The sequence below is a fragment of the Dioscorea cayenensis genome, unplaced genomic scaffold (assembly GCF_009730915.1).
Source record: "Dioscorea cayenensis subsp. rotundata cultivar TDr96_F1 unplaced genomic scaffold, TDr96_F1_v2_PseudoChromosome.rev07_lg8_w22 25.fasta BLBR01001216.1, whole genome shotgun sequence".
NCBI classification, from domain to species: Eukaryota; Viridiplantae; Streptophyta; class Magnoliopsida; order Dioscoreales; family Dioscoreaceae; genus Dioscorea; species Dioscorea cayenensis.
In genome coordinates, this window is record NW_024087607.1 from 136,215 (window position 1) to 156,859 (window position 20,645).

The window sequence follows — 20,645 nt, forward strand, 5'->3', positions numbered from 1 at the left end:
CAAAACATAACATTTCTCAAAATATGTATTAATAATTAAAAATTGGCCAATGTTAGAATATTTAATAATAAAACTCAAGAGTGAGGTTGACAAATTAACTCTCATTTTATGCTTCCTAAATAATTTCTGAAAAAATAAATGCGTCCGTTCTATTAAAAATAAAAAAAATCAACCTAAAAATTTAATAATTTTCTAAGAAGCATATATTAGCGAAATGGTAACTATCCGCATTGTAATATAAAAAATGACTTCAAACTTTTTAAATTATAATTTATATTGAGAGTTCTATAAAAGTGATGTGTGAAAATTACTTTTATTCTTCTTTCCAATATTCTACGGAAAAGATCATTTTTAGAAAATCATTTAAACTATTAAAATCAGTTTATTTTAGTAATTAGTCTACTATATTTTGTTTTATCGCCCTTATCGATTTACAGGTAAAAAATAATAATAATTAATTAATTAATTATTATTTTTTTTAAATCTCGGAGTTCCTATATAAAACCCCCATGAATCTCTCCACCAAATAAGAAAAAAACCACAAAAAAAAAAATGGCGAAGCTTTTAAAGCAAAAGCTCTCGAAGATTCTCCCATCCTTCCAAACATGCCGCAACGACGACGGTGACTTCCCCATCGCCGTCACCGCCGCCCGAGCTCCGGCCATCGTCTCCGTCGCCTGCGGCTGCCGCCCTTCCCCTTCTCGCCGCAACCCCTTCGTCGCCATCGACACCGATGCCGAGCTCTCCCGCGCCCGTGAAACCCCCGCCTATCTCTGGCGCCCCGATTCCCTCTCCCTCCCCCTCCCCTCCTCGCCGCAAGATCGATTCTCGCCGAAACCCTAACCCTAATCCCCGTCCCAGCTCCTCCTCCGGCGATAGCGGCTGGTTCTCTAGCGATGATGAGATTTACACCGATCTCTTCAACCAAACCTCTTCTCTCACACTTAACAATTGCGATGATGAAGACGATGACGATGATGATGATGATGATGATGATGAGACTGAAACCCTAATTTCCTCCTCCTTCACCGACTCATCGGACGCCATTAATCTCAGGATGGAGGTGGAGAAATTGACGGTCAAAGAGAGCTTCGCCGTGGTGAAGAGATCCGACGATCCGTACTCCGATTTCCGGCGATCCATGGCGGAGATGATTGTGGAGAAGGAGCTATACGAGCCTCGCGATCTGGAGGAGCTCTTGCATTGCCTTCTCTCTCTCAACTCTCGCCATCACCACCGCGCCATCATCTCCGCCTTCTCCGAGATCTGGGACTCTCTCTTTCCGGCCACCACCGCCGCCGCCGGCGAGCAATGAACGACGTTGAGGTTCACTGTTCTCCTTCTTCTTCACCTCATCTTTGCTTATATACACCCATAATTCTATAATATTATTATGGGTTTTTTAAAGGTTAAAAATAATAACAATAATATATTTTCGTATATATCCTCCTAAAAAATTATATTTATGTCATTAACCCTTCAACAACACTGATTAATATTATTAAAAAAAAGTACGTATTTTTATATCTTTTTTCTTTATTTTTTTCAAGCATGGCTTCTTGTGGTTTGTATGTATATGCCTTCTTAATTATATATATATGTGTGTGAATTTGAAGCTGATGAGATCTTTATTTGTTTTTGTTTTGTGTGTTTGAATGCTGATGAGAAGATTGAAAGAGTCCTTATGTTGCAAGTTTCAGTCTGTGTACAGCTTTCGGTACGCAATGAAATGTTCATAGTTTTGCGTGTGCATGGTTGTACTTAACACTATATATATTATTTATTTATTTGTATTAGTGAATTACATGATGTGTTGAAGGAGTCTTCATTTATTTTTGCATGATTTAATTATATTAAATTTTTATAATAAAAAATAAAGGAGGTCATTCACCTACCCAACAAGGCAACTACACGAGTTTGTGTATATTTGGTAAATTGGGATTTAATTAATATCGATTTAAAAAAATTACTTTTTTTAAATTAGTAACGAGTATTTATTAATTTTAATAAAATTTTAATAAAATTTTAATATTGATTAATAAGTATAAATAATTTAGAGCGGAGTTTGTTGAAACCTCAGGAGCAGAAAGTTGAAAATTACTTAAAAAAAAAATTAAAATATGACACGAAAAGTCAAAAAGTTGGTTTTTTTAGCTTGAAACAATTTTTTTTAATAAATGTGCAATTGAAATAATTTAAAATTATAAATTCATTTATAAAAAAAAAATTCGAATTTGTAAATTTGTTGGCGGGAATGATCAAGTGCATAAGATAACAATGAGCAAGGATTCAAATGTGGGCCCGGTTCCGGGCCGCACGGTGTCGGTCGGGCTATGCGTGCACAACCGCATCATTGATTTTTTCTTCGGTTTTTTTCTCCAAATTTATGCTTTTAAATATAAATATAAATATAAATCTTAAAAAATTTGAGATTTTTAAGTGCATAGACACACGTGAGAATGCATGCAGGGTTTATAAATAATACTACAGAAAAAAAATAGAATATAAAGTATTTTAATTATTCTTGAATTGTGATTATATTTATATATAATTGTAATAAAAATAGTATAGGCATGTCGTGTTGGTTGTTGATAGAGCGACAAAAAAGAAAAATATTTGTAGTTGATTTTAAATAATTGAGGCTAACTATTTGTTATTATTATCATTATAAAAACAATCTGATTTTGCTAATATATATGTATATATATTGGTGCCAGTCGTAGACTCTTTTTACTCACATCAAAAGTATAATTCATATATATATATATATATATACCAATTAGCACCAGAGATAAAAATTAAACGGAATTATTTTCAAACTAGCATCAATTAACACTAGTGATGAAAATTAACAAAATTATAGTTGACATTAATACTTAAAATTACATCTCTTATTTTTAAAGAACTTTAGGAAGCTAAGACTGTATTTTATTATGCTAGTTGTGCTCATTCTCAAGAACTATGAGCAAAAAATAAAAAATAAAAAAAATAAAAAAAAACAAATGGTTGATTTTAATTACAGTGAATTTTAGTTGATGCATGATAACACTTAAACAAGAGAGAGTATACCAAAAAAGTATTTTTAGGTATAAAATTTTGCATATGATATATATATATATATATATATATATTCGAATTTGACTGTTCCCTCTCAATTGCAATGGGTTGAGTGTGTCGGAGTAAACGATAACATATAAACTTGTCTTCCACGTCTCAACAAATCTGTGCATGTGAAGTTTAAGAGCAGCCCGTGAATGACGGAACTACCCTCATTTTAGGGCATTTTTTAAGGTTAATTATTATTATTAAAGATATTATTATTTAATAAAATAAAACGAAATAAAATAACATGGATTCATTCATTCAATTGATTTGAAATGATAGTTGACCTTTCAATTTTTTACTAATCTTTATTTATTTATTTTTTTTTTACTTTTCATCCATCCATCAATCCCATCACTTTTCACTGTCACTCTGTCCTAGTTTTTCTCTCTCTCTCTCTTTTTATTAAAGTTTTTGTACGGAACAATGACTTTTAAAATATTTTAATTATATATATTTGATTATTTAAAATTGATTTTTTCAAAATTTTAAATAATATTTTAAGAATGATTACTATATATATATATATATAAATGTAATATTCATTATTTTAGTTAATATGTCAAAAAAGAGCTTTCAGATCCAATCTATGCCTCAATCCACCCAAAACAGAATCCAACTGTTTTTAAAACCCTGCCCCAAATTGTGCATTTGAAAACTTTAGTTTTCAAATTAGTTAATATGTTCAAAAATTAGCATTATCATCTATCCCAAGTTTATGGGGAAAAATTGGATGGAGGTAGCTCACATAATGCAGTCTTTCATTCATATTATGCCATATATACAGTCATTAAATGCACATGCTTTTCTAATAGATGAAAAAAACTCCATTAACAAAATCCTTTTAAAGGTTAAGGGATTAAAAAATACAACCCATTCTGTGGGCTCCTTTTATCTCACTCGGACCTTTTGATTTGTGTTGATCGGTTTAAGAATTATGAATCACAAATCAAATTTTAATATTTTGTAATTTTCAAAGAATTGTGGGTTCATGACTTCTATTAGAGACAAACCCTATTGTTAATTACACCAGACATTCTCACAGGAACCTCAATTAAGAAAATATGTGTAAATAAGGAAACAAATCATGACAAATAAATTTTATTCATTTCAATAAATATGAATTCATAGACTTTCATAGAAAGTACAAAAAGTTTGAAATATAAATTATCATGACGCAACAATAATTATAGCATTTTATCTCATTCTGACTATTTCGCCAAAAAGTATGGTTTGACTTTTGTTGATTATTGGTCTTCATTATTAGTTGAAATATGCATCTTGAACATGATTTAGAAAAGTTATGTCATGGATATTTGAATTTACATCTTGGACTTAGGGGTGGCAATTTTTGACACGACATGTTTACATGACACGACACGGCCTTAGGAGGGTTTGGGTTTGGGTTAAACAGGGTCGACCCGTTTATGACACGCCTAAATTAAGCGGGTTCGTGTCATAAACGGGTTGACACGTATATGACATGGTTAACCCGTTTAATATGAATAAGTAAACGTGTCGCGTGTCATAAACGGATCAACCAATTTATGACCCGTGAGAATAATTCAATTAATTTATTATTTTTATTTTAAATTCTAAGCAAATCAAAACCCAAGTATTATCAATTTAGTATTAGTAAATAATTAATAAATTTGTAAACATTGAATATTAAATAAATTTACGGGTAATTATGCATTATATTGGTGTATATAACATTTTAATAGTATTGATTTTAAATATTTTTGAAAATATTTTACAAGAGCCTATGTAAGTATTAATAAATTTTTATGCTTTGATTCAAGTCATTGGTGATTCAACTATATTGCACTTCGCTGAGCTGTTCGGGGGTCTATAATCTATATTAATTACTGTGTCTATTTTAATTTTTAATTTTGTATTTGTGAGTTTAATTGGGCATATTTTTGTGTTTAGGCCCAATTAAACTGTTTGTATCTAGATCCCATCTCTAAAAGTTGCCCTAAATCATCTCATCTCCAAAAGTTGTCCCTTTTAGTTCTTCCCATCTCCAGAAGCTGAAACCTCTCCAGCACCCACAACCCAATTGTCAGATCTTTCATTCTTCCTCCGGCAAGATTACTCCGGCAAGATTGCTCCAATCCTCCATTTGATTGTAGTTTATTGCCCTCTTTTTCATCTCATTCTTTGCTGGATTTCTCGAGCCAATCGGTGAGCATAAAGCCCTATCTTTCATATTTAATTTTTGCATGATATCATGGAAGAAATCATTACTCTTTTAACATGCTTATTTTCTGAAATTTTGTAGGCAGAATGTCTTCAAGTCCATATGTTGATGAAACTGATGATTCTCATATAAATATTGATGAGGAGGTCCAGGAGGATGATGATTTGGAGGAAATGCCTCATCCTGGAGAGCCAACAACAATTAAAAAAAAAAGTGTCTCGTAAAAGAAGGTTTACTTCAGCGATGTGGAACCATTTTGATCTTCTACTAGAGCAACCAGATAAGATGAAGAGATGCAAATGCAAACATTGTGGAGTAACCTACATTGTTGACTCAAAATATGGGACATGAAACATGAAGCGACACATCTCCACTTGTGTTTGAAAAGATATCCGTGATGTAGGTCAGTTATTAATTAGCTCTGGATCTATGTCTTTATCTAGTAATAAGTTTGATGCTAAAATCTTCAGAGATTTATTAATGGGTACCATTATTATGCATGATCTACCTTTTCAATTTATGGAGTTTGAAGGAATTAGAGCTGTTTTGACGTATTTGAAGCCTGATTTGAATATTGTTACCAGAAATACTTGTAAGGCTGATTGCCTAAAGATGTTTAAAAGGGAAAAACAGAATATTAAAAATATGCTAGCGGTGTCACCTGGAAGGATTTGTTTGACTTCAGATTGTTAGTCATCTTTAACTGCTGATGTTACATATGTTTGACTGCTCACTTTATTGATAAGGATTGAGTTTTGCATAAAAGAATTTTGAACTTCTGTTATATGCCAACTCCTCATAATGGGATATCATTATCTGAAAAAATTCATAGTTTTCTATATGATTGGGGGATTGATTTAAGAGTTTTCACATTGACGTTGGACAACGCTTCCGTAAAGTGATACTTGTGCTACTTCGTTGAAGACTCATTTACTTAACAAAAATGGACTTGTATATGGTAGAAAGTATTTTCATATGCGTTGTTGGGCTCATATTCTGAATTTAGTGGTTCAAAGATGGACTGAAATGCATAGATCCTTGTGTCACTAAAATTCGTGAATGCGTTAAATATGTGAAAGGCTCTCAAGTTAGGAAGCAAACGTTTCTTGAATGTGTTGCTCATAGTTCTCTTGATAGCAAGAAAGGATTAAGGCAAAACACTACTCGATGGAACTCAACTTACATCATGCTTGAAAGTTCCATTTATTATCGTCATGCATTCATGCATTTAGAATTGAGTGATTCAAACTTCAAGCATTGCCTGTCAAGAGATGAATGGGAGAAAGTGGAGAAAATTAAAAAAAATTTAGCTCTATTTTATGCCATTACCAATCTATTCTCCAGTTTAAAGTATTCAGCTGCAAACATGTATTTTCCTTTAGTTGTGACCGCTTATCTGAAAATGAAAGACGAGGTGGATGGCTTTGATGAGCGCATGAGTTCTATGGTTGTTGTGATGCTTGAAAATTTTCAGAAATATTCAGATGATTTCAATAAATTACTAGCCATGGTTGTAATTATGGATCCTCGATATAAGTTTCATTTTGTGGATTGGAGCTATAAAATGATATATGGTGTGGAGATGGTAAAAGCTAAGGTGGAAGAATTGCGAGGGGATCTTAAGTTTCTTTTTGATCATTACGTGGATGTATCTCCGTTGGCATCATTTAGATCAACCAATTTAGCTCCAACAACTCATAATGCTTCAGAAACTTGCTCCGATAATACTTTAGAAGATTTGATGAAGGTTCTTATAATTTTTTGTACTATATTTAATTTTAATGTGGATGTGAATCTGAATTGTTAAATCTTAATGTCCATGTGAAATCTGAATTTTTTTCATATATACTTTTGCATGTCCATGTCCATGTCCATGTCCATGTCTTTAGCTTTCTTCATGACCTCTTAATGTCCATGTCTTTAGCTTTCTCCATGGCCTCTTAATGTGCATCTTTGTTAAATCTTAATGTCCATGTGAAATCTTAATTTTTTTCATATATACTTTTGCATGTCCATGTCTTTAGCTTTCTTCATGACCTCTTAATGTGCATCTTTGTTAAATCTTAATGTCAAGACATGTGTAGTAACTATGGCCACTTAGTGTGCATCTTTGTTAAATCTTAATGTCCATGTGAAATCTGAATTGAGAAAGCCATGTATATAAGCAATGAATGCACACAACTAGTCATGACTATGAACTAAAGAGTGAAGGTACTTACTAATATTATTTTCATACTATATTTTATTTGAATTTATATGTGTATGTGAATAGAAATCTGAATTGTTTTTAAAATTTTTTTGTAAGATGTTTGATGCTGCTACTAGTGATGAGACTACTCCGCACAAGTGCGAACTTGAACTATACTTAGATGAACAAAGATTGGATAGGAAGATTGAACTTGATGTGTTGAAATATTGGAAAGGAAATGAATTTTGGTATCCTAGTGTTGCATCTATGGCTTGTGATATTCTCATGATTCCTATCACGACTGTTGCTTCTGAAAGTACATTTAGTACTAGAGGAAGGATTCTTGACCAATATAGAAGTGCGCTAAAGCCTGATGTGGTTGACGCATTGGTTTGTACTCGAGATTGGATATATGGATTAAAAGATATTATATTTTTATGAATGTTTTATTTAATTTAGTGTTATTTCAATATAATATATATATATTATCTATTTATTGTTTTATAGATGTTTTGCAAAATGAGGTGGAGAAATTGACAACCATGGTAGAGCTTAATCCCAATGAAAAAGCAGATTGTCCGTCATTTTCTACTTTGGTGCATTTGGATAAATAACTTAGCTTATTATTTTTGTAATGGATTGTTTTAATTTAGACAAGTAAAACAATATGTATCTTTATATTTCTATGTTTTTATGTTGTTTGACTATTTTTTATCACATATGAATTAATGGATTTTATGATGTTTAAGTATTTTATGTTTAATGTTAGTTTGGATTTAAAAAAAAAATGTTTTGATTAAATATTCGTGTCGCGTGTCGTGTTAAACGTGTCGTGCGTGTTGTGTTTTAAACAGATAAACAGGTCGTATTGACCTATTTAAGACTTAAACATGTTAAACGTGTCGTGTCATGTTGACACGGGTTTTAGACATGTTGTGTTCGTGTTCTAAAAAATTACCCATTTAATAATCGTGTCGTGTTCGTGTTAGGGTTAAACGTGTCAGATTCATAGGTCAACCCGACATGAACACGACCCGCTAACCCGTTTTGCCACCCCTACTTGGACTTGATTTGGAAATTGATTTGACTTTTCATAAGCTTCAGCTTCAAGGCTTTTGAAACTTTTTGCAACTTGTGAACTCTTCAAACATTTAACATTTGAAGTTGTTGAGCTCATTTGTTGATTTCCTTGAAATTTGTATCTTGAATATTTGATTTTGCATCTTGTATTGGATTTGGAATTCAAAGTTGTGGGATTTCTATGTTGACAGATCATAAACTTGATTTAACTTTTCATAAATTTCAGCTTTTATGCTTGTAAAACTTTTTTTTTTGGAACTTGTGAACTCTTTAACGCTTTTAGCCTTGAGGTTGTTAAGCTCACTTATTAATTTGCTCGAAACTTAGAACTTGGACATTTGAATTTGCATTTTTTTATCCTGTTTTTTTGAAATCTTGGATTTGATTTAGATTTTAAGTTGTGAAATCTCTATGTTGATGAATTACAAACTTAATTTTTACATAATTTTACTTTTGAAAAGCTCCAGCTTTCGTGCTTGCGAAGCGTCTTTCAAGTTTTGACTAGTGAAACTCTTTGAGTCTTTGACTTCTGATGTCTTGAGACTTCTGAGTTCAATTGTCGATTCATTTGATTTTTTTATCTTAACTTGTGGAACTCTTTGTGTCTTGACTTCTGATGTATTGAGACTGCTGAGTTTATTTATTAATTAATTTGGTTTCTCTTTTCTTTTTTTAGTCTTGACTTGTAAAACTCTTTGAGTCTTGACTTTTGATGTCTTGAGACAGCTAAGTTCAATTATCGAACAATTTGATTTTTATTATGTCTTGACTTGTGAAACTTTTTGAGTCTTGACTTATGATGTCTTGAGACTGCTAAGTTCGTTCATCATTGATTTGATTTTTTTCATGCTTTGAGTTTTAACTTGCACATCATCGAGGCATGACCTTTTGCGTGATAGCTTTAGCTTGCTTAGTCTTGGATTGGATTTCAAGTTGTAATCATGAACCTTATCTCTTTTAATTTTGGCGTTTGAGGACTTCAGCATCTAAAGTTTGTGGAGCCCTTTTAACTATGACTTGTGAAACTTTTTTAAGCCTTTGATTTTCCTTATATCTTAGAACTTTAAAGTTTAATTTGTCATTTCATTTAAAATTACCAATCCATGCCTTGTTCGCCTTGTCAAGTCATTAACTTGGTTTTTTTTGTGATATTTGAAAATATATATTTTTTTCCTTCTCCCCCTTTTTTTTGTGTTATGAGTGACCCATTCTTCCATGAGAGACATTAATTCTTCTTCTTCTTCTTCTTCTTCTTTTTGTCTTTGCCTAGAGAAAAGCTTTCTTTCATTTCATAAAACATAAATCTTTTTTTGCTTTTTTTACTCCATAGTGGTTTGTTTTACATTAGACCATATTTTGGATTAACACCTTCAAAGAAGAGTCTTCAATGAACTCCCTATGAGCGCCAAGAGGCAATGGAAAGGTCCTCTCAAAGAAAACTATCGCTATGTATCGGACATTATGACGAGTTTCAAGAGAGTTCTTCAAAAGTCTTCATCAACTATTTTCAGCTTATGTGACTGTCAAAGGACAATGGGGAGGTTCTCCGAAGGAGAGCAGCGCCATGCATTGGACATCATAGCTAGCTGCAAGAGGGTCTTTAAGAGTTTTAAATAGCCCATTCGCTTCCGTGACTGTCAAGAGGCATTGGAGGGCTCTTTCAAGGGGAGCAGTCGGCATGCATTAGACATCACGGTAAACTTAAGAGGGGGAGGATCTTGTGAAATTACCAAAATAGCCCTCATTTTTACTAAAACCCTTTTTTCTCCTTTTTTTCATTTTAACCCCTCTAAACTTTTCATCTTTTTTTCACATTTTATCAAATTTTGTAAATAAAACCCCAAATTTTCACATTTTAATATTTTTTTCGTGGCTTTAGCAGTTAAACCCTCGAGCTATCATATTTTCACACATTTTTACAATTTTGCATATGTGCCCTCAAATATTTTTTTATATGAACCAAGATAGAAAACTTCAATACAATGCATGGCATAAGTACATGCATGAAGTACATTAATTTTGGCTCATGTTTGCATGCTAGCATAGCGAGGAAGAAGAAAGAATGCATGTGGGCATAGCATGATAGATGATGCACGCTTGATTTTTTAAGGAAAAGATACATGCAAACTATTGTTCATCAAAGAAAGGGTGGTGCATGATATTGCATTGAACATGCAGAAATATAATTGTCATATATAAGTGGAACCCATCATGAAAGAGATGCACATGGGTTGATAAAGATTTTCTTTAAGAAAAGTCCAAGCATTTTTTACATGGGAATGGCAACCAGAATATATATAAGGGCATGCATGGATTTTTTTTGTATGGAATCTCATAAGAGCATGTACCTCCTTAAAACAATAGCCACTTGATGAACCTCTTAAGCACGGTTCTATGCAACTTAAGTATACGGAGAATGTTGCCTTCTTAGGGCTCAGCCAAGGTGTTGACGACGGCATAAGCCATATATCATCACCACCACACAGTCCTCCTCCTCATCCTTAGTTTTTTTCTCACTTTTTCTTGATGGCGTTTAATAGAGAGAGGGAAAAAAAGTGGGAGAGGAAATGAAAACCATCATGCTCTTGTCTATGTGCATGATTTAAAACAAAAAATATACAAAGTATCACGAGCTTGTTTTTTCGTTCAAGGTTCTGTGCGGCCCTTGTTCAAAATTCAAATCAAACCAAGGCAGCCTTCCCTCTTAAAATACTTAAGAATTACAAGCTTGCAAGAATGAAAATGTAAACTTGGCAAGAAAGTAAATATTTAAGAAACACAAGTAAATAAACAAGCAAGAAGATGAGGAGAAATCTCTCTTGTATAATAGATGCTTGTAATGAAGCTTTTTTGTGTGTCTTTACAATTGTCATGAGGGTTTTATATAGCCCTTTACCTAACAAATCAAGGGGTAGGATAATTTTGATGCAAGGGCTCACATTAAGGGGGTAGGTGGCACCTACCCCAAATAATATAAAATATTCCCCACCAACCCCCACTAACTGTCTTCACCTACCACCAAGTTATGACAAATATGGAGAAAATGGCATCCTTTGCCCTTATGTGGAGTGTGACAAAAGGGATAGGTTCCACCAAGAGATTAACATTGGTTATGAAGATTTTTTTTTTTTTATGGCTTTTGCATCGGGTTGGCGACCAAATACATACATATATATATATATATATATATATATATATATATATATATATATATATATATATATATATATATATATATTTCATGAAGTTTTATCTATCTCAATGAAGCAAAGAAGCAACCACTTGATGAACTTCTCAAAGCCTGCCTTGAGATTCATGTTAGGTTTATGTCCGAGCTCACACCTTGCTAGACTGATGTTGGTGTGTGTGAAGGAGTCATTACCATCGTCGGGCATTTCCACGGGGTTCTTCTTTGCCTTCATCTTTACAACGGAACTTTCTTGTTGAGGCTCCAGACGGAGGATGATGACATCTAGACGATCGCCAGCTGGGGAAAGCTTCAATCTTTGATTAATCTCACAAGGCCAATGAGACGGTTGAGACTTGAGACAATCACAGAACAGAAGTCTGGCTCCTCCATTAATGCTTCGATGAAGTTTATGTGGTTGATCTTGGTCTCAACGGTGCTCTCATTGAACATATCAATGACGAGGGAGGTTTGGTCGGTTCTTTTTATGGATACTCGGAGACAACAAAGAACAGTGAAAGAGTTTGGCCGCACATTTGTCCGATCCAGCCGCAGCCTACCCTTGGACCGCACATCAACCCTAGGGAACTTTTTAATGAAGACCGTGGATGTGGTTGCCAGTGTCGGGTTATCTCCTCAGCTGTCCCTTTTTTCATGGTGGCATTTCCAGAGAAAAAGAGAGAAGGAGACTGGTTGGAAATCAAAAGAAAGGAGATAGTCAAAAAGTAGGGGTGTCAAACGGGCCGTCTTGGCCCGGCCCATGACGAGTTGGGTTGTGCTTGGCCCAAGCACGGTGCTACTGATGCAGTGCTCGGGCGAGCACGGCCCAAACTCCCGAGCCCGTCTTTGGGCTAGGGGTTTCTGACCCGCGTGCCTCGCGCGCCAGGGCCAACATGGCCCGACGACTCTAAATGTAAGTTTTTTTAAAAATTTTTGGTATATTTTTTGTTTTTTTAGTCAATAAGGTTTTTAGTTCTATATTTTTGAATTTTAAGATATATTTTTATATTTTTTAACAATTTAGGGGTATTTTTTATATTTTTGGGATTTAAAATAAAAAATATAAATATAATATAATCGTAGGCCAGTGCGTGGTGGGCCGACCTTGGTGGTTGGCGGGCCGTGCCAGCCCGGCACGATTTCTAGACAGGCCGTGCCGGCCCCAGCACGTATAATGCATGGGCCGTTGTGGGGTCGGGCCGGGCTGGGCCGGGCCGGGCCGACCCGACCCGTTTGACACCCCTATCAAAAAGCATCCTCTCATCAATGCATGGCAACATGCATGTGCATGATGATTTTTTTTCCTTTTTCTTTACATCCCACGGGTCCCACCATGGCAATGAGATCATGGATTAATGAGCATGGTTTTCAACCCCTCCTCTTTTCTTCTTCCTTTCTTTTTCCTTTTAATCATCTCCTTTTTAATTTTTTTCCCCAATATAAGGGATTTTCAATTTCAAATTTGGATTTTTGCCAACCTTGGTTTTCCCTCTTTTTTTTTTTGTTTTTAATATCCGAGATTTTAAAATTTTGAATTATTTAATCCTTATCTCATTCACTGCACATCTTATTTCATATATTTTATGTTTTATTATTTTTATTTATTTACTTTTTTTATTTTTTTATCATTATCCAATCAAATTTTTTTAATTTGAAACTCGAATTTAATTTAATTTATTATTTTTCTTATCTTTCTTTTTTTCATTTTTTTAATTTGAGCATGGATAAGACAAAATGGTATAAACAGGGATCATTATTCATTAAAATTTTATTTAAACTCAAATTAATCTTGATCTGGATAGAGGAAAGATTAAAATTTTATTCAAATTAAAATTCTCCTTTTTTTTTTTTATATAAACACATTCAAAAAGGAATTTCGTGACTGATAGAATTTATGAGGTATGATTTTTAATTTTTTAAATAATTTATTATCTTGATTTTATTTTACTAATAATTATATTATTTAATTATGTAAAAAATCAAATGGATAAAACTTCATATGCTAAGATTTCTAAAAAAATTTTAAATGAGTTTATTATAGCACCTTTTATGTGATTTCACTAATTAATATAATATAATATATTATTTAATTAGATAAAAAAAATTAATGAATGAAAATCACACCTCACATCTTTCTATCTATATTTAAATTTTGCGGTGTAACTATTTTAAACATAACAAACAAAAATGAGCATAAATAGAAAGATTCAAAATAGAAACCAAAAAAGATAAATCAGATTTGATATTTGATCTAAATTGTAGAACTAGATTTTGTAAAATTCAAAATAGAACTATGCAGAAGATAAAGCCAAATTAATTCTTAAAACTAAACAAATTGCATAAATTGCAGAACTACTTATAGGCAATTGGGTAAAATTTCAAAACAAATGTATATTAAACAGATATAAGAAGATCAACTAGAACTGATAATTTAACCAAACAAAACTATATAAATTGTATACCTAAAATACAAACTACTGCAGTAACTCAAAACATAACTAGGAGAATGAAGATTCACTTAATCCATTAATCTAATACAACAGAATCCTTAGCTTGGGATTGTGTTCAACATCAAAATATTATCACATATCCTTTTACACTTAGGGATATCTATAATACATAACAAAATTTAGTGAACTAGTGTTGGCAGATGACCAGATGGATACTTAAGAAGGATTATGTCCATTGGGCAATCTTGAGATGTATTAGGTTGCTGCATTATTGGTTCAACTGTAAAAACCAACTACTTGTTGAGTTTTTACATTTGAACCTGTCAAAAATATACTCCATTAAAGCTAGAACTTTAGTAACAATAAATAAACATAGACAAATTACTAAAAAGAAGATCTTAAGAAAAATATTCATGAGCAATTAAATCCTTACCAATCAACATACTTGTCAATGTTTTTCCTTTCTTTCACTTACGCTCTAAACAATTTTACATTCAACGCCTTAATACTCCTTTTGGATGGACTGATAAAGGATTTAAAAGATTCCTTTGAGAGGCTAAAGAGCTACTGAGATGCTAGCCAATGACTTCATACTCACTTTCAGAGTGTAAATGCTCCAAATTGAGATCTCTTTTGGACTTGACATTTTAATATATCTTCGATATTTCTAAGGGTATCATCCAAACAAATATCAAAGAAAGATTGGGTTTTCCCATTCAATAAAGCTTTAAAAGACAACAATTGCGGCCTTATTCATCAATTTACTTCTTTGCAAACCAAACAAATCTTTTGCTTCCACAATATTGTCCCCATCATTTTCATGGCATAGATCCCAACCTTAGCATCGTTTGTCCATAGGGATGGCAACGGGTCGGTTCGGGTCGGGTTTTACCATACCCGTACCCACTACCCCACTGCTATACCCGAACCAGACGGGTTTTAAAAACCCCAACCCACACCCGCACCAAACGGGTAATCGGATACCTGCGGGTATACCCCCCCCGCCCCCATATTAAAAAATTAATAAAAAATATATTATTTTTATAAAAAATAACTTAAAAGTAATTATAATTTTTTTATAAAATAAAATAAAATTATTATGAAATTACAAGACTAAACAAAGAGGAAAAATAAAAAACCCTAAATTATTAAGTTGTAGAACATATTGTGTGTGTATATATATTATATAAATATTTTAATAATTTTAATTTCGGGTCGGGTATTAGAATTCTCATACCCGCGCCCGCACCCGTTTCATACAAGTCGGGTTTTACCCGAACCCGACCCGAAACCCGGTCAATCGGGTTTTACCCGTCAAACTCGGGTCGGGTCTGGTCAAGTCGGATCGATTTGGGTATTATTGCCATCCCTATTTGTCCATCTTTTCAATATATATTTAGATGGTATATGAAATATATTATTCAAATTTAATACTTTCAATGCATGAGAACATAGTAAACTATACCCATTGATTCAAATTTTTTACAGCTGCAACTTATAGTCCCATCTAAATAATTGTAAGTGACATTGTTCTCTTTGCTTGTTGCTTCTCCTATCAACTTGTAGTTGTGAGTTGAATAATATGAAATGCTTCCCATAAGTTCTTCTTGAAACTTTTTCAAGAGTTTTTTGGTGTAAGTGTTTGCTGCTTGCTTTTCCATCCTATTTTCCTTGAAAATTCTGATTGATTGAATGTGATTGCAATGAAAATCTTCAAATAACTCTTTAATTTCCTCATCTTCTCTGAACTATCTTTTCCAAGGTTGTCAGACCCGGCCCGGGCAATGACCCGGCTAAGCCCAGGGGTCAGGGGTCAATGGGTTCAACCGGGTTGAACCGGGGTCAATAATTAAATATAAAAAAATATTATAATAATTAATAATGAGCAAATATAATATTAAACCCATAATTATATTATAAAAACCTACTCAAATTTGATATTTAAATTGATAAATGACCTTATATACAGTAGAATTTTCTAATTTTATCATTTATTTTTACATTTTTTAAATATTTATAAATTTAATATATTAATATATAATTATCGAACTTATCTCGGTGTTATTTATTTATTTATTTATTTGTTTATTGGTTGATTTTGTTAAAATAAATAAGAAATTTAATTCACTAATTCTTATATTTTAATTAAGTTTTTATTTTGTTTTAAATTTTCTTATATTTTTATTTAATTAGAATACTTTAATTTTATATTTTTATAATAAAATTACACTCATTTATTGTTTTATTTTATTAATAAATTAAATTTTTAGAAAGTATTTACATAATACATTAATATATTTTATTTTTAAATATTAATTTTTTGTTGTTTCATATTGTTCAACAAACTTTGTCAAAGTCACTGTCTTTTTTGTGAAATATCAAAAAACACTATACATGCTTTCATTTCATTGAGAAGATAATATATCAGCTGAAAATGTATCTTTGTTGTAAACAAGAGCCTATTTTTCTTTATATTTGTATAGATTTTGGATTCATGAGTTCTCTTGAATGTTGTACTTGTTGAGTAAAGAACTCTATTTCAACACAAATTCTTCTATTGTTTGGCAATCATAGATGCAAGGATTGAAAAGCTTCTTAAAATCAGCCTGACTATAGTATCTTGACATTTTCTTAGCAGTATTTTGATTAATGTGCCATAAACAAAGTCTATGTTGTGAGCTTTGCATGCCATTTTCTATAGTATTTGCCATCGCAACACATTGATCTGTAAAAATAGTTTGAGGTTGTTTCCATTCCATTGCTTCCATGAAGGTCTTAAATAATCAAACAAAAGAGCTTCTAGTCTCATCAAGTAAGAATGCACATCCAGATAAAACATTTTGCCAAAGGTGCACAAATCATATTGTTTTTGTTTGTTCTATAAGTTGTGTCAAAACTAACTACATCTCCAAAATAACTATAATCAAACTTTTGATCTTCCATCTCTCCAAAAGAAGTTTGTCATGTGATTTTCAACATCAACTTGTAAAGAATAATAAAAAAAAGGATCACCAACTTGTCAGCTTTTGAAGTAGTCAATTAAATATTGCGTGTCACTTGCTTGTAAAATATTATTTCTTTTGTTCTGCAAAAAAATTTCTACAATCAATTGGTAGAAAGCCTACATATTGTTCACTTCCAACCTCGTTTGCCATATATGAGTATGCATCAACTGGCCTTATCCCTGCTTCATCCATTTTTTATCAATTGTAAAGGCATGTGCATCTGAAATTTTTCTTCTAATTCTCAACATATATCTTTGATCTTCTTGAACAAGCTCATGGTTATGCTTAGGATTAAAATCAGATATAATCCATTGATTATTTTTCAACAGTGAATCCAACTCTTGCATTGCAACCTACCCTTGTCTCTCTTCTCTTGTACTTGACATTATTTTTTCGATTTTCTTCCCGAAAACCTTCTCTAGAATAGAAAATATATCATTTTTTATGGTTCCATACTTTAATCAAATTATGTTTTCTTTTCTAATGCTAAAACCAATGCCTTGAGCATAATGTTTGTACCAATTATAGGCCTCATAAAATGAAGTAAATGATTTTCCAATTTCAAGTATTTAAGAATTAAGTTGAATGCCTTCTTTTTGCACTACAATAGATGTCCTTTCTATGCAATTAATGTCACCATCACAAGAATATGAAGAACCCTCTGTAACCATGGCGTCCATACTGTTTTTAAAAAATTGAAAAACAAAAATGTTACATAAACCTCATGAAACCTAATGACCATAATCTACATGTAAATAGAAGCAAAAAATTATGTTCAGTGAGTTTCCTAATCAATCTTATGATCCCAACAATGTTCTTATCAAAGTTTAGAAACATGACTGGTTTACATATAATTCTTTAATCTTCAATCAATTTAATGAAACAAACTTAAATTCCATATATTGCATGAGGATTTTTATCAAAGTTTAGAAAAAGTACATGGTTTACATTTCTTTAATCTTCAATCAATTTAATGAAACAAACTTAAATTGCATATATTGCATGAGGATTATGTTCTTTTAGAACATTCAAGACATTGGTTTGATGAAAAAAAATAAAAATGAGGTATGATCCACAATTCTACATTATTTTCTAAATTTATGAACTTAAAATTCATATACATCTCCAAAAATCCAAATATCATGTGAGAATAAGATTACATAAAAAAAAAAATCTAATTTCATAAAAATCCAATGACCACTTAAGAAAAAGAAAGAAATCAATTTAAATACCTCACAAAAGTCCAATAAAAAAAATTTAAAAATAAAAAAACTAACAAATCTAAAGAGAAGAATCTCTACTAGGTGAAGCCAAAATCTCTAAAGTTTTTTTGCTATTATATAAAAAATTCCAATAAATCTTAGGAGAACACCAAAAAACTGAAATAACTCATTTGATGAATCTAATGCTTAGTCCTTTGATTTGGCGCCAAAAGCGATTTCATGGTGATAAGTTCCCACACTTTCAAATTGGCTGTATTTTTTCTTCTCTTAACCTTTAAGGGCATGTTTGGTGGACATTATAGGATATGGATGGATATGATATTAGGACAGCATAATTGTAGGAAAATGATACGGGCATGATAAGCTCATATTCTATCTTATATTTGATGCACACCGGATAAGCCATTAGATAGCATTTTGTTTATTTTACATTTGAAGTGGACCAAATAATAACAGATATGATATGAATGATATGTCAATAGACAAAATTACCTTTTGTAATATAGTTATATATTCTTTTTTAAAATAGACTTTTTTTGGATTTTTTTCTTTAATGATTTAGTTATCAGTAGATTTATTAGTTCTATTAAATTTTTCAAAAATAAATAACCTATAAATAATGTTCACAAATTAATATATTGATTGCAATATCAATAACTTGCAAAAATTATAATTCATACATATTTTCTTGGAGAAAATTATACATAAACTCATCAATATAGCAAAATAAATAGATCACATCAAATCAATTTGAAAAAAAACTATCTAACTAGAGAAACTAAATTTAAAATATGATAAAAAAAGACACTTAGATGAAAAATAACATGTTTAAGCACTCGCCGGGGAAACATTCAACCACTCCGAATGCAAAAACCCTACTTAGATAGTGAAATTAATGTCCTATCTAGTTCAAGCTTCTTGTCTCAAGGATCAGGTTTAAAAGATCAAAAGAAAAGATACAATGGAAAACCTCAGATGGGAGAGAGAACATACACTATAGGGCAAAAAAGTAAATTTAAATTTTTATCATATCCTACCTGTTTCCATCCTGACTCCCCCAGTATAATTAATTATCATGTGGTCAACTGGATAAATTGGGTCAATATGATAAAACTATCATACCCTATTGACACATCAAATAAAAAAATATGTAGGATATGATAGTTTATCCTATCCAATTGTTCTTATCCTGTCTACCAAACAAAAACTAAAATGATTCCATTAACGGAGTTTTTTTTTTCATCCGTTAGTAAAGCATGTGTATTTAATGAATGCACAAGTGGCATAATATGAATGAAAGACCTATGCATCACTAGGTGAAGCCGGCTCCATCCAATTTTTTCCCCCACTTATGGAGTATATGTTTTTAGAATATTTGTAATATTTATTTTTTTAGATTTGTGAAGGACCACGAATGATATATTCTTCTTCTTGTTTTTGTTTTTTTTCTTTGAATTCCTTATCTTATTCTCTCATATCAAACTTTGCTCAAAATTCATTGCATTTGTTAAGAGATGACCCCAATCACCATTATCATATTTTTAGATATGTAAGTATTTAAATAAATATATTTAATAATAATTTCTTTATACAAATATTTATTAAAATTTATTATTATTATTATTATTATTATTATTATTATTATTATTATTGTTAGTTGCAGAGGGGTGGTATGTGATAATTATTTTCTCAAACTCACAATTGAAACAATAATACATACAATCACACAAGTAAGATAAAGGCGGTACTCAAGATGGTTACCCAGTTCAGCAAATCCTCGTCTATCTCTGGGGGGTCAAGCCTGGAAAAACAATCAACTAAAAGAGGTGATAGAGTAAAGAGTACAACATTCTCTTACTCACTCAATACAAAGAAAACCCTCTCAAGATTGCCCGATTCCCACTCTCCTCAACCCTCACCAAAGGTCTCTCTCACGTGGCTTATCCTAAATCTTCAAATAAGGTCCCAATAAATCCTCCTCTTTTAGACTTCTCTTGGCTTCCTAACTTGGACACCTTCTAAAGTTAGATGTTGCAATACCCAGTTACAATATTACCCACCTTGCTGAACCTAACTGAGTTCTAGCCCAGTTGCAATCGAACTTACGACATCTTCAATCCTCCCGATTCCTTCAGTTCACTTCGTAGCAAGCCCTCCTCCTCCTCCTCCTCCTCCTCTTCTTCCTGCCTGCCTGCAAACGCTTCCTT

The 20,645-nt window shown here is 32.0% G+C and overlaps 1 protein-coding gene across 1 annotated transcript; it reads left to right on the forward strand.

Moving 5' to 3' along the window:
* Positions 1–486: 486 nt before the first annotated feature.
* LOC120255847 (transcription repressor OFP8-like) lies at positions 487–1,813 on the forward strand. Its single transcript, XM_039263625.1, has 2 exons — positions 487–1,326; positions 1,670–1,813. The coding sequence occupies exon 1, from the start codon at positions 734–736 to the stop codon at positions 1,313–1,315; it is 582 nt and encodes a 193-aa protein (XP_039119559.1). The 5' UTR covers positions 487–733; the 3' UTR covers positions 1,316–1,326; positions 1,670–1,813.
* The last annotated feature ends 18,832 nt before the right edge of the window (positions 1,814–20,645 follow it).

What these genes read in the sequence shown, in the direction of transcription:
- LOC120255847 (XM_039263625.1), top strand. Translation starts at nt 734, where the DNA reads ATGCCGAGCTCTCCCGCGCCCGTGAAACCCCCGCCTATCTCTGGCGCC.